Source organism: Entelurus aequoreus, linkage group LG15 (assembly GCF_033978785.1).
Source record: "Entelurus aequoreus isolate RoL-2023_Sb linkage group LG15, RoL_Eaeq_v1.1, whole genome shotgun sequence".
NCBI lineage: Eukaryota > Metazoa > Chordata > Actinopteri > Syngnathiformes > Syngnathidae > Entelurus > Entelurus aequoreus.
Window position 1 is genome coordinate 23,188,948 of NC_084745.1, and position 15,597 is coordinate 23,204,544.

The following is a 15,597-nucleotide window of genomic DNA, read 5'->3' on the forward strand; positions in this document are numbered from 1 at the left end:
TTATTTTTTTGCGTGTGGATTTGCCCTGTATAAACATGTTTAAGGACACTCTTTTCTTGCACATACTTGGAGTCCAGGAGACCCATGGTGTGTTATTTTGTAGTCATACTCAATTAAAAAAAAGCACACACTGAATCACTAACATGTTGGATTTTCATTTGGGTACTCAATTTTGCGAAATAATAAGCTGGCAGACGGACTAGTTTGTTACGCGCAATGTTTGAACCCACAATAAACGAGACGTCATACGAAAAATTTGGCAAACATTTTTGTCAGAAACTGAATAATGATAAAAGTACCAAAAACTGAGGTGCCACTGCAAATACAGTAGTACCCATACTTGCCAACCTTGAGACCTCCGATTTCGGGAGGTGGGGGGGGCGTGGTCGGAGTATATATATATATATATATATATACATATATATATATATATATATATATATATATATGTATATATATATATATATATATAAAAGAAATACTTGAATTTCAGTGTTCATTTATTTACACATATACACACACAAATCACTCATCTACTCATTGTTGAGTTAAGGGTTGAATTGTCCATCCTTGTTCTATTCTCTGTCACTAATTTTCTAACCATGCTGAACACCCTCTCTGATGATGCATTGCTGTGTGGCACGCACAAAAGTGCTTTCATCAAATGCGCTAAAGTCTGGAATCTTCCATCTCTCCCTAGCATGGCCCAAAACCGGTCAATCTTTGCTTCCTGAGGAAGATCTTCAGTGTCAAGCACTTGGTAGTCCACTACTTCTTCCCGGAGGCTATCCAGGTCCAATCGCAGCTGCGGCTTGGAACTTACAAGCGTATTTCTTCATCTTACTCGTTGTCGGCGTCGCCACGGCTGTATCTTCCTAGTTCTTCTGCTTCGTCTCCTTGTTGTGTGCGCAGTTGTGCACTGCACTCTCTAAAAGCCGTAGATGTTATTGTCACATATGCATGTACAGCAGATGGCAGTATTGTCCTGTTTAAGAGTGTCACAACATTGCTGTTTACGGCAGACGAACTGCTTTACGGTAGACGAAAACGTAACTGCTGTTGTTGTGTGTTGTTACCGCGCTGGGAGGACGTTAATGAAACTGCCTAACAATAAACCCACATAAGAAACCAAGAACTCGCCCTCGATCATTCTACAGTTATAACGTGATTGGGCAGGCACGCTGTTTATATTGTGGGAAAGCGGATGTGAAAACAGGTCAGGTCCGCATGGAGCTGGAGGGGGCGTGGCCTCCAGCTCTGCCTGATTTTCGGGAGAAAATTTGTCCCGGGAGGTTTTTGGGAGAGGCGCTGAATTTCGGGAGTCTCCCGGAAAATCCGGGAGGGTTGGCAAGTATGGTAGTACCTCAACTTACGAGCACATTGCATTCCACAACTAAGTTCGTAACTCAAAACACTCTATCTCAAAGCAGCCCCACCCATTTAAAGGAGCCCTATTATGCAAAACCAACTTTTACATATTGGTATCTGTTTTGTGTACTTGGGATCTGCATAAGTCCCGAAAAGTTAAAATTAAACTGTGGAGGCATGGCGGAGATATTTATAAAACAATTTTGCTTCCTTCATACGTTCTCTAAACAAGCCGTTTGGAATTAGCCCCATTAGGGACATTTTTCCCAATTATGACGTCAGCGGATAGCTCCTATATGAGATTTACCCAAAAGTGCTGTGCGTGGGTTCGCCATTGTCAATAACCTCCTTCTTTTATCTCAGTTCTTTGGTTGTGGGGCAGACTGGCTCGTACATGCACATGCATCCTCCACTGTTGACATTTCTAATACAAAGTAGCATATAGATATAAATTATATGTCAGTAGGCTCTATATGGAAGCCCTAAAAACGACAAGATGGCTGACCGAGAGAAGACACAGTCGAAGTGGAGGTATGTAAAAAAGACCGCCCACAAAATGGCGCATCCAGAAGAAATGGTCAGAAAGTAGCTTGAAGACGGTCTGTAAATCACAATCAATGCAAACTGTTGACCAAAGAACCACCATTGCCTGTTATGGAGACCACAAGAAAGTGTTTTAAATGTAGAAAAAAATCAAATGAGCCCTTTAAATGAATTGTAATTGATGTAATCTGTGCCTGGTCCTCAAAACACCACAATTTTAACATATAACATGCCTTTAGTAAAAAAAAAAGTTGTATCAATCAATCAAAGAAACACAGTTTTAGTTAATAAATACTGTTTGAAAATCATTACATTAGCATGTACTACAAACAACTACAGTAGTTTTTTGTATGTAACAATGTTTTAATAATGTATAGCTTTTACTTTGGGGAGTGGACTAATGTGTGTCTTCTTTGCTTGTTCTCTGTCCAATGTTGCCAAGTCTGTGTCATAACTTGTTTTGGTTTTGTGGTGGTTTTTTTGTGTTGGGTGTTTTGTTCCTGTTTAGTAACAGTTACTTTTTCATGGTTGTTCCCTGCCGTTTCGGTGAATATTAATGGCTGCGGCAAAAAGTCAAAGGTCAAGGTCTGAGTAGAAGTGTGGTAGTAATAGTTGAGGACCGTTTGAATACTAAATACAGTTTGTGTACTCCAATATTTAAGGACGAATCGAAAGATTTAATCACAGGAAGAACAGGCTTTGCTTTTGTATTACCAAGGCCGGATAGCAGTAAATAAAGACCAACAAGCCTTTTGGCAGTGTTGACAGTTGAGCTAATGGCAATCACAGCAGCACTACAATGGGTGGAAGAGTTCAGTTCAATTTATTTCAAACATGCATACAATACAATTATAATGTAATTAAGGCTGCAGCTAACGATTATTTTTCTATCAATTAATCTATAGATTATTTTTTCGATTAATCGGTTAATCTATAGATAATTTTTTCGATTAATCTATGGATTATTTTTCCTTTTACCGATTATTTTTTTATTCAAAATGAAGATGAAAAAATAAATGTAGGCCTGTTTTTTCAAAAGGCATGGCTTTTATTTACAAAAAAAAAGAAGTATGGCCACTCAGTCAACATTGACAACAACATGACTAAATATTCTGTAATAATGTAAACATTTAAAACTTTTAACATTTAACAAAATTAAAAGTAGCTTATTTGCTTTTTAATGTGCAAATATAAAAGTCAACATCCAGTGCCAATCTTAATATTCTGCAATAGTATAAGCATTTCAAAAGTAAAAGTATTGCTTATTTTGCTTTAAAATGTGCAAAAATAAAGATAAACATCCAATACAAAAAAGTGCAAAACGAAATAGTCTGTAACAACAGTGTAAACATTTCAACAAAAGTGAAAGTATTGCTTATTTGCTAAAATGTGCAAAAATAAAGATAAACATCCAATACAAAAAAGTGCCAATCTAAATATTCTGGAGCACTGTAAACATTAAGTATTGCTTTTATAATGTGCAAAATAAACATCCAGTCCAACACAGTACACAATAACCAATTCTACTCATTCCAGTGAGTGACTAACAGTTGTAATGAAGAAAGGTTAGCATGTCCACGCTCAGAAGGGGTCGATGTGTGGAACTGAGAGGTAATTAGCCTTCACCTCAAGCCAGGACTGCGAGTGAGCTGAGCTGCAGTTTATATTTCTAGAATGTCAACGGGCTCATAGTGATGTTACTAGTAGTTGACTGGGAGGTGTTTATTATCATTTGGGGAGAGTCCGCTGCCTGATGCTCACCTGCTAAACACCTATCTGCTCCACGCTGAAGCACTGACTACATGCGCTCTGAATACACACTGCTGATTGGCTGATAATGCTGCGTGTGTACCAATCAGATGGTTGTGTGGGTGGGACAATGCTGCGTGCTGAGACAGAGGCAGAGGAGCGAAGCAGCTTGTTAAGACTTTAGCAGCTAAAGTTAGCTTTAGCTTAAAAACTCGTTCGGTACACCCCCGTACCGAACCGAAAGCCCCGTACCGAAACGGTTCAATACAAAACACGTACCGTTACACCCCTAGCAGATACAAATGACACATTCATGTTTTTGTGTAATGATGACAATGTATGCTCGCGCGGACGATTGACTAGTTGATGGTTTTCTTTTCAAATGTTCGTTCATAGCCGTTGTGCTGCTCAAGGTCAGCATCAATCTTTGTTCAATATTTAGGTCGCAAAGTAGACACGCTATAGTTAATGAAATATATGAAATATTGTTGCTATACATTTTTTTTATTGCAATACAGAACACAGGAGCGGTAAAAACTGTACGGGGGAGCACAAAAGCGCAAGGAATCATATCATGTATTCAATTGGGACACCAAATAATATTGCACCTTATTAACAAACACCCAACAGGATTATGTGACAGCTGCTATGCGATAGTCAGTGGAATGTGCAATCGTTCATTGTGGGAAATACACTACAGAAAGGAGAAAACGAAGAGAGGAAGTTAGAAGACATGGACAGAGGAGTTTACTCTCAAAGGGGTGCAGCAACCAAAAATGTTTTTGTGAAGTTTCTACGAGAGACGGGTTTATGGAAGTATGTAAGTGAGGGAGGGAGAAAGGAAGGTACTCTGGTTCACACTCCAATACCGTAGGTGGCGTAATGCACCTACCATTGAACAAAAAGCAGCAGAAGCTCTTATTTTGTTCCCACTTCCTGTTTTGTGTCTGTTGCCTTGCTGTGACTTAATTTCTCTGTGTCTGAGCGTAATTTCCGTCACCTGCTCCTGATTGACGATCAGTGGGCTCCCCTGTCTCTGATTGCTAACCAGCCAGCTGCCTCTTGCTTTGTTCCATGTTTGTTTCTCATTGGTATGCTTTCATTGTTCAGTGTTTGTTATAGCTCACTTTGCGTGCACATCTTCCCTGTGCTTTCTGTGCACTTCCTGCTGCAGTCTATTTTTTGTAATTTTGAACATTAAATACTTTTCTTCCCTGCACGTCGTCTCCTGTCTCCGCATCTTGGGGTCACAACTTCCGCAACAATGCGAAAACGTAACTGTCTGCCTATTATCCCCTTATTATAAGCTACTTGTTTTCTTAAAGCTGCTACGTGTTTCACTACCTCTTCACTATCTTCGACTTCTTTGAGGGGCAGACCGGATAAGTCACGTCTGGGATGACAACAAGCGACGTGCCAACCAAAGCTATTGTTCGACCATGGAGTTTGTTGAGACAGGACTAGACACAACAAATTGAAACACAGCTTCTGCAGTTTTTCAATACTGTTTTGGATAAATGACTCGAGCCTTGACTTGCTGCAGGTAGGACATATTTTATTTTTGTGTAAATGAAGCAGGCACAATAACGTGTAGCAGTATAGTAATTATTTATTGTTTTAACAGCACAACTCTGTTAGAAATATTACTTAAACAGAGAGCAAAGTGCTCGTAAGTCAATGTGTGGTTGCAATTTAAAGCATAGCAAAAAGCAGAGCTTGTATCTCAAACTATTTGTAAATTTGGTACACGTACATTCATTCCACTTCCTGTAGGTGACCCAGTATGTTGTTTAAATTGTATGTAGTGTTAAAGTAGCCTGTAGTTTCCTGTTAGCAAGTCCTGACTAACTAACACACTATTAAAGACTTCACTCTACATGTGAAATAGCATATTGATTATTTGAATAGGTGATTCACTCGTTTGGGACTGTGGGGCATGTGGATCAAACAGACTCGGAACTCGGAAAGTATTGACCAAGGTAGAAGTGAGAAAACTTGCTGTCATTGAATCTGCTGGCTCTTGTGAATGTACAATGTCAGATTGATGGCACCTTATGCATAACTCACGCTGAATTTTGTTGTGAAATTCATCTCACCATTCTTGTGAATTTGTATCCATTGTGAGTAGTTGTAAGGACTGAAGTGATGACAGTTGAAGTCGTCAGATATCTAATTGGTAGGAATGTTTATTAGGGAACAGCAAAATATCAATATGGTAGAAACATCTCTTGTGGTTGCAATAAATTAGAATTAGATATTGACATTTACAATTACTTTTAAACATACAGGTACCTCTTGAAATTATGCAGCATGCTATCTACAAATGATATGCATTTTAAATAGGACCTCTTTTCTGACTTATAAATATTGTTACAATGTTATATACTCGTGTTAAACAATGCCCAAGTGCCAAATCATAAGCTTCATGCATTTTGGCGTGAGCTTGCATGCAGTTTTGGATGCCTCTTCTATATATTGATAGATTTTATTTGTTACGCATTTTTTATTTAGATCAATCTTAAAATGCTAAAGTACAGACACATATTTAAAACAATAAAAGCTTAGCCAATAAACAGATAAAATACTAAGATAAACACTATCAGTGAATGCAAAATTGTGGTTTTGTAACCGTGTGTCTATTTATTTCAATTATGTTGGAAAAAAAAATGTAACTGTGTAAAAGTACTTTTTGAACACATTCAACAGTACCGCGATAATAAAGATAACCGTGTGAAATTCTAATATCGTTACATCCCTTGTCATTTTTTTTCCCCCAAACTTGTCCAGTCCAGCCACTCAGGCAAATCATATTGTTGATGTAGATGCCCTTATCTGCTGTACAGATTTGCTTTACAAAAGAGAACTGTGGGATATTTCTCTTGTTGCCCTATTTGTATTAGACTTTATTAAATGTATATATTTTGTGTTTGGCGCAGCCTTTAGTGTTCGGTGCAGCTGAACACAATCCCTATTCATTAATCCCTAGTTCCTAGTTACACCCCTAGTCTGAATCGATCGGAGAGTGTGCAGGTGTACTGAATGTTGTGACCAAATAAATCTATATAAAGTTCATAAAGTTTATTTTCTGGAAACATATCTGGATGTATGTTTAAACAGTGTACATTTTCAAAAGATTAATTAAGATACTTTTGGAGAGGTTCGGGCTTGGTTTCATTTGCAATCTGAGAAAGCTACCAGAAAGTAACATCTTGCAGACAGACTCAAAAAAACGGGTTATAAATGTGACTGTGGAGCAAAATTTACAGAGAAGCATATCCAATAGGTATTATCTAAACCACAAGGAATTGTTGTAAATGTAGATTAAAATCATCATATGTCCCCTTTAGAGAAGTCGAAGCTAAATTAAGGTCTGTACTCAGCTGCAACCAGCAGAGACGCTGTTGAGTCAAATAGTATGCAGCCTCTAGTTCAAATTCACAAGTTTTACAGTTCCTCTGAGCAACATACTTGTTCACAATACAATGCTGGGATGGAAACAAGAGTTTGTATACATACATACATATTTTAACATCCTTTTAAAAATAGCAATTGATAACGGTAATTCATTAAAGGGCTAGGCTTAGGGTTAACCCCCTTGACCCACAGTTTTAAAAGATTTAGTTACATTTCAGTTCTTCACCTTGAAAATATGAAATGAGTGGATTGAATGCCAAGTTGTCCTATTATAAGACTGTTGCTGTTGTGTGTCCACATGTAGAGCTAGACGCAGAGGAATGGTGCAAGCTGCTGAACGTGGAGTGCCTGGGCACCCGTCTCAACGACATCAGCCTGGGCGAGCCCGACCTGTTAGCAGCGGGGGTGCAGCGGGAGCAGAACGGTGAGTGCCCAATTAGTCGGTGCTAAGATAGACAGCCATTCCTGGTCAATCTTCTTTCGCTCGGCTCACAGCCATGTCTCAGGGCATTAATGCTGTGGGTTTGTAGAGTAATGTGAGCTGCCAATGTCCAATTAAACCTTGCTAATAAGAACTCTTTTTTTTGTGTGTGTCAATACCTGATCTGATGTTCCCCGTTAAGTCTTTTGCTTTAGCAGGTCCAACTTCAGAAGTATTTCTTGTGGGAAAGAATTCGGTATGTGTGTGTGTACAGGTCACAGGCTGTGGTGGTGTTGGAGTGGGGGGGTTGCTCTCTGTTCCAGGCCCTAATGCGAAGTGCTGTGCATCACTGGCTTCCCTCATAATGAAGCTTGTCACAGAGATGGATGAGATTATGGCTCCTAAAGCCATGTGAAATAAATGTGCTTCCCCCCACATATTCCGCTCACAGGAAGTAGAATGGAGCTCATTCACTCAGTAAAGCGGGAAAGGCAACAGGCAATCGCAAAAAAGTGCCAAATTTGCAAGTTTAACCAAAGCCTTGCAGAGAAATTTGTCTCAAAAGTCAAACAAATTGCAATCATTATGCATCACTGAACATAGTGTAGCCAGCGTCCTCTGTAGTGGACAAAACGCTGGTTATCAGAAACAAAGGATTTTCCATGTTAAGGAGAGATGCTCGATTTTACTAAATGGGTTATACAACTGATATCCTGAGTGTCGATACTGTTACACTTACATTTCGATATCAATATTTCCTATATCGATAATTACAACCTGACTGGGGAAATTATTGTAGTGAGCTAGCAAGATTGTTTCTCTGTGGATGTAGAGGCAGTTTAATGAGGTCACCACTGGGTAAAGGTCCCACATGCCAAGTAGGGTTGGGCAATATACTCGATATACAATATGGATATATGAATTTGGCCGACGATAGAGCTTTTAATATTATCGTTATGTCGTGATAATGCATGTTGATGATACATTCTAGCTGTGTCTGCAAATTTGACAGCAACAAGTGTCCTCAACGGTAGTGTCCTTGCTAGCTAGTGGCCAATGTCCCTCAACAGTGCAAATCCGTTTCTAAGTCAGAAACCCTTGTCTCCATGGCGGCAAAAAAAACTGTTTCTTACAAGTACCACTCTCAGTGGAGGGTGAGGAATAGCAAAACATACTACATACATGTGTCAAACTTAAGGCCAAGTCAGGCCCGCCACATCATTTTTTCTGGCCCTAGAAAGTCTGGAACCAATATGCGTCTTTTCTTACTAAATGTATCCAACTTTCCATTTTAACAGGAAAAAAATACATGTATTGCAAGCAATTTCATATCTTTTAAATGTGTTCTATAGAGGGACAAGCGGTATAACATAGATGGATGGATCATATTTCAAATATTGTTTTTGTTCAAATCAAAATAAGTACTTCAATATCGGCATGGCTTATAGTTAAAAAGCAATTTATCCATCAAATTGTCTACTTGTCTATCACCCATTTCTAATACTGAGCGGTAGCCCTTCAATTGGGCGAAATGCAGGCAATATCCTATTCCATGTCATTAAAGAAAAAACGATATAATCCGTTGTAATATTTGTATACCAATATCGGACATCCCTAATCCAAAAACATTTTAAAAAAACAAAAAAACAATTGCATACACTAAAGTTGCAGTACTTTGAATCGCAATGACTGAGCGTGGAAGTCCGGAGGAAAAAGCCTGCAGTCATTTTTCAATTAGCAACACCCCAAAACCTCCCCAAGCAGTAGTGGGCCATCATTAGATCAGAGTACCGGTAACCTAAAAATACTCCTGCTTTATGACATTGCTATTTTCTATCCATTGCAGACACATGGATTATTTTGGAGCTATTGACTGTAATTAATGAGAACCCATCTAGATTATTGAGAACCCACCTGACAGTTAAATGGGGTGGAAGAGGAAGGAGATACATGGCTGTGTCCAAAGTCTGGACGGACTGGAAGGGAATTCATGCAAAAGCTATCAATTATAATCAAATCAAATTGATCTTTCATGCGTTGGCAGTAGCGGTCAAAAGTTTGGGCACGCTGCAGTGTTTCCCACAGACCTGGAGATTATGGGTCTAATTTGCATAATCAGCCAGTGTTTGCGCTTGCATGGATAAACAGAGCTTGTTTTAGTGATCTGTGCGACATTTTGATCGTCGACTAGTCATCAACTATCTTAAAGAAACCTAGTCAGTGGTTCTTACTTAGCAATCGGCTTTTAACTTCAGCCTGAGATGTTTTTAAGCATGTGCCAACTGACAATATTCATTCAGAAATATTTATTCATAATGTAATTATGCTGCTCATTAGGCTGCTACTAAAATAAAAACAACCATCAAACGTCAGTCCATTTAAAATCAAGGACAGGTAAAGTGCTGACATAAACAAGTATCAGCTACACAGAGACGTCCACAGCTGTGCATGGAAGAGTGATCCACCCCAGGTAACAACTCGGGTCAGCTAGCACTTCATCCAGACTTGTACTGCTCCAGAAATGATCCGTGGCCACCTGGTAACCTGTCCAAGAAGAAGAGGGAGACACAGCAGAAAAGCTGCCGATCAGCTGGTCAAAAAAGGGGTCTATCTAAAAATTTTAGTATATAAAAAAAAGGTATTCAAAAAGGAAAAGTGCATGACGGGTTGATGAGGATGTAGTGATGTTGCTAGGTACGAGGTCCCTGACTCATGACAATATGAAGGGATGCAATCAACTAAAGGCTGAAGTACGCGTCACGTAGCCCGTTTGACGGCATCTTCCGTAGGGGATAAGATTTGAATTGTGATTCTCTGACCGCAACATCTAAATCGTTATTGGCACTAGAACTAATCATCTAGAAATCAGTTTACTTTTATTGTACATTTTTCTCATACACCGGACAAAAGGACATCCGTAAAGTTGGACTGTGCATTCCCTGGGCGAGTTGCGGCAGAGGACGGGCAAATTTGCAACGCTATGGGGCCATTTGGAGAATGGCACACCAGAGATCTAAGCACTGTAACTGTAAGAACTATTTTTTATTGGTCAGAAAACTTTTTGTGCAAATCAAGCATTATTGCAAACAACACAACAAGCTGTAAAACAACACTCAGTAATTATTTTCAGAGTGCACCGAGATATTAAGTACACAATACAAGTCGCCAATAGTTTGCAAGAAAATGTTCAATGACTGTTGCTTTCTCTATTACAGAGATTTTCAAACGGTGGTACGTGCCACTAGTGGTACACAGGCTTCATCTAGTAGCACGCAAAAGATTGAATTAATTAAATATTGTAATGATGTGACTCGATCTGTCATCAAAGGTTTATCCGTCGTTATAATCTGACTACTGTAGGCCGTATTCGACACCAAAATAAACAATTGAGACACAAACAAAACCGTCTTACTTCGTAATTTATATCACTCAACTCGCGGGGACCTGATGGTTTAACAGTGTTTATGTTCAAACTCTGTGTAATGTTGCAGTGGCCAAAAATTTTTAATTCTGTATACTTGGTAAATAAAACTTCTACCTTGTTTTTAATGATCACTTAGGCCTACTACGCTACTATATTTTAATGTTGGTCATTATAGTGCTACTTGAAAAGCCAAGTGTTTTAGTTTTCTGAGGTGGTACTTGGTGGAAAAAGTTTGAGAACCACTACTCTAATATGTGCATTTCAAGCTTAACGTCAGCTCTGTTGTGCTGGGCAAACACTGACCAACCACAGCTCTGCGGTCCATGTAGCCGCCGACGCAAAGCAATAATGTATGGGAAGTGCACTTCAAAGTGTGCAAGATGGTTTGCACGGGAAGGACCCTTACGCAAGCTACTTGACGCATGGGTACTAGGGATGTAACGATAAACGGTATAATGATAAACCGCGGTAAACTTCCAGACGGTTAGTAATATCGTTTACATTTTTGAATACCGAAAAACTGTCATTTGTTAATGCATTTTAGGCAACACTGCTTACTTCCTGCGCATGTGCACTAGAGCTGTTCGGCTTGCGAGACATGGCGGCGACTACACAGGCTTTGCTTTGAAAATGTTCCCTCTGAGCTGTTGGAGCCGATAGCGTCGTTTCACTTCATTTCAATCACTTCTACTTCCGTGGATTCTCGGTGTGCGATTAAGAGTGCAATGCTGTTGGAGGAGAAAAACATTTGATGTTGCAGTTTCATTTTGAACGTGCAACTAGCGTGCTTCCGTCAGCTGCTGGGACTGAGAGTTAGCATGCAGCGGCGATGTGTCAGGAACGTTGCCACAACTTCTTTATAAAGTCTGTAGTTTGTTGACTGGGATGCTCACTCGTCCTTTATTTAACTGATAACTTTGTTAGTGTTCCAATAACATCAATACTAGATACAATGTTTTGTCATCTCATCGAATTGAACGCTGACTGAGTTGTCGGTGAGGCACAAAGATTGCGTATTAGATGTGAGAGGTATCACTCCTCTTTATTTTTGTTGGCCAAACTGTTGCACTGAAGTACATTGGTGGTGGAGAAGAACAAAGCTTGTTTATTTGACTTTATCTTCATTAGCCAAACTGCTTTGTGTTTTATTTTGATATCAAAAAGTAAACACTGTTTTTTTACAATACTTTTTTTTTTCATTCCACAAAGTAATTAATTTAATAACCATTCATGTGACATAGCATTTAGTTAATGTTTTAAGGTGTATAATTAATACCTGGGATTAAAATAGACTTAATGTAATACAAATCTGAGTCGCTGATACTATTAATGAACAAAAACACTAATATTTGTTTTTAAATATATAGATAACGTTCATCTAGAGCATTTTTATTAGACATTACAAATTACAAGATGGTGTCACGTTCACACCCCAATACTGTTTTACCAAACATACTGAATAATCATGATTAATAATAATAATAATAATAATAATAATACATTTTACTTATAAGGCGCCTTTCTGGGCACTCAAGGACACCGTACAAAATCAAAACAATAAAATCAAATTGGATAAAAACAACAACAACAAAGATAGAGAAGATAAGATGATTGCAATGAATAAGCAGTCAGGAATAGGTGTGTTTTGAGTCTTCATTTGAAGAGGGATATTGAGTCTAAGTTACGAAGGTCTGGTGGTAAAGAGTTCCAAAGATGTGGGGCAGAGCGGCTGAAAGCTTGGGCACTCATGGTGGACAGTTTAAATAAGAAGACAGTGAGATGGATTGATGAAGAAGATCTTAGGGAACGTGAGGGCATGGCGACATGGAGCAGGTCAGAAAGATATGACTGAGAGAAGTTATGGATGATATATATATGATCATATAATAATCGTTATTTCAATATTGATAAAAAATAATCTTAATTATTATTTTGCCCATAATCGTGCAGTCCTATATGTAAGACTAGACCTCAGCTTGGTGGAATTCTCTTCTTTAGGTATCCAAACACCCTCAGCCTGCCTCCACTGGTCTGCAACAGTTCCTCTGCGCCAAATCATTCGCAGGATCCTCCAAAGGATTCTAAGGAGTTCCGGGCATCACTTGTACACCTTGTAGGGTACTCCACTGAGTCCTGGAGCTGAACTGGCTCTGGCTGCAGTAACAACCTCCTGGATTTCCTTCCAGGTGGGCTCGCTGGTGATGAAATTGACAGTGGGAGATGGTATGTCCAATAAGGCACTGAGGGGCCCTAGCGTTTTCTCTTTTTCAGGGTCGCTCAGGTGGTTTTTCAAGAAGTTGTTAACTTCTTCTTTGGAGCAAACTAGACGCCCACTGCGCTTCTGCCCCAACAGCTCTTTGATAAATCCAAATGGATTAGCTATGAATGTAGTTCGCTTCCTGGCTCTCTCTCCTGCGCCTCCTGTGCCATTCAGCTCTACGTAGGGTCGTCAGTTTCTTCCTGATGATGTTCCGGAGTTCAGCCAATGGCGCCTTCTCCTCCTCAGATGCTGCCTTGTACTGCCTTGCCAAGGACCTGAGCTCCTGCCACGTTGATGGATCTTTTCTGCCCTTCGGTCCATGGTGTAGTTGGAACTGATGGGCTTGTCCTCTTCCACACCGAACCTCTCTGCTCCATAAGAAACAATGATGGTGGTCATGGTCTAAAGCCATCTGTCGACATCCCCTTTGGCTATTGATTCGATGATTCTGGCTGTGTGCTCGTCGAATTGGTGCCACCCTTTGTGTTGGCTTGCAGGAGGCCACTTGGTACAAGGCTGCTTAATTACTTTGCTGGCAGCTGGAGGGTTTATCACATTGAGGTTCAGGGCTCTGTGTGGTGTCTCCCGGCCGGGCTCCTCCGTCGTCTCACCAGGACTCGGTCCTGTGCGCTGTGTGTCACTCTCCTACACCAAGCATTTCATTCGACCCTGATGGATTTTTAGGCCACGCTCGTTCTTGAGGCTCTTGCCACAGATGCATCTTAACGTCATAGTCATTAAGCCGTTTGCTAAAGTCGTCATCGTTGGGTCCGTCCTGTTGGAGAACTCATCCTCCCCCCTCTCGGGTTCCCCTGGGGGAAATTCTCAGTAGGTCGTTCTGTAGCTTAGTTGGGTTTCTCCCTCACGGAAGATGCAGATGTATATATGTTAACATATACATATATATATGTATACATATACACACAAACACACATATATGTATATGTATGTATGTATGTATGTATGTATGTATGTATATATATATATATACATATATATATACATACATATATATGTGTATATATATACATACATATAAATGTGTATATATATACATACATATATATGTATGTATATATACATATATATGTATATATATATATACGTACAGTATATATGTATGTATGTATATTTATATACATATATACATATATATATATATATATATATACATACATATATATGTGTATATATACATATATATGTATATATATACATACATATATATGTATGTATATATACAAATATATGTATATATATACATATATATATATATACATATATATGTATAGATATACACATATGTATGTATTTATATACATACATATATATGTATATATGTATGTATATATATATACATATGTATGTATATATATATACATACATATATATGTATACATATACACATATATGTATATACAGTATATACATATACACATGTATATGTACAAACCCCGTTTCCATATGAGTTGGGAAATTGTGTTAGATGTGAATATAAACGGAATACAATGATTTGCAAATCCTTTTTTAACATGTAAAGCGACTTTGGGTACTTAGAAAAGCGCTATATAAATCCCAGGTATTATTATTATTATTATTATTATTTTCAACCCATATTCAATTGAATGCACTACAAAAAAACAGGATATTTGATGTTCAAACTCATAAACTTTTTTTTTTTTTGCAAATAATAATTAACTTAGAATTTCATGGCTGCAACACGTGCCAAAGTAGTTGGGAAAGGGCATGTTCACCACTGTGTTACATGGCCTTTCCTTTTAACAACACTCAGTAAACGTTTGGGAACTGAGGAGACACATTTTTTAAGCTTCTCAGGTGGAATTCTTTCCCATTCTTGCTTGATGTACAGCTTAAGTTGTTCAACAGTGGTATTGTGGTATTTTAGGCTTCATAATGCACCACATATTTTCAATGGGAGACATGTCTGGACTACAGGCTGGCCAGTCTAGTACCCGCACTCTTTTACTATGAAGCCATGTTGATGTAACACATGGCTTGGCATTGTCTTACTGAAATAAGCAGGGGCGTCCATGGTAACGTTGCTTGGATGGCAACATATGTTGCTCCAAAACCTGTATGTACCTTTCAGCATTAATGGCTGAAAGGCACTTGTGGAGAGGCGGGGCCGGCGGTCCGACACCGGGGCCCGCTCCAAGATGGCTGCGAGGAGGCGTGGCCTGCGGACCCGCGTTCAAATGGACTACAGGTGCGTGGGTCGGGCAGCTGGGCACAATCTGATAATCTGCTGTCGGTATATAAAAGCGTGACAGCCGAGAGAGACGAGGAAGGAGGTGGAGAGCCAGAGGCAAGACGCGGAGCGCCAGAGGCAAGACGCGGAGCAGCGTATGCAGCGAGAGGAAGACGTCGACGACTAAGACGCGGCCGGCTGAAAAGCGG

The 15,597-nt window shown here is 39.3% G+C and overlaps 1 protein-coding gene across 2 annotated transcripts in view; it reads left to right on the forward strand.

Moving 5' to 3' along the window:
- dok6 (docking protein 6) overlaps positions 1 to 15,597 on the forward strand; it is a 176,499-nt gene that overhangs the window by 124,948 nt on the left and 35,954 nt on the right. For both annotated transcript variants that reach the window (XM_062021085.1, XM_062021084.1), the window contains exon 4: positions 7,379 to 7,498. In XM_062021085.1, the coding sequence (XP_061877069.1) occupies positions 7,379 to 7,498 (120 nt within the window). The remainder of the gene's footprint in view (positions 1 to 7,378; positions 7,499 to 15,597) is intronic.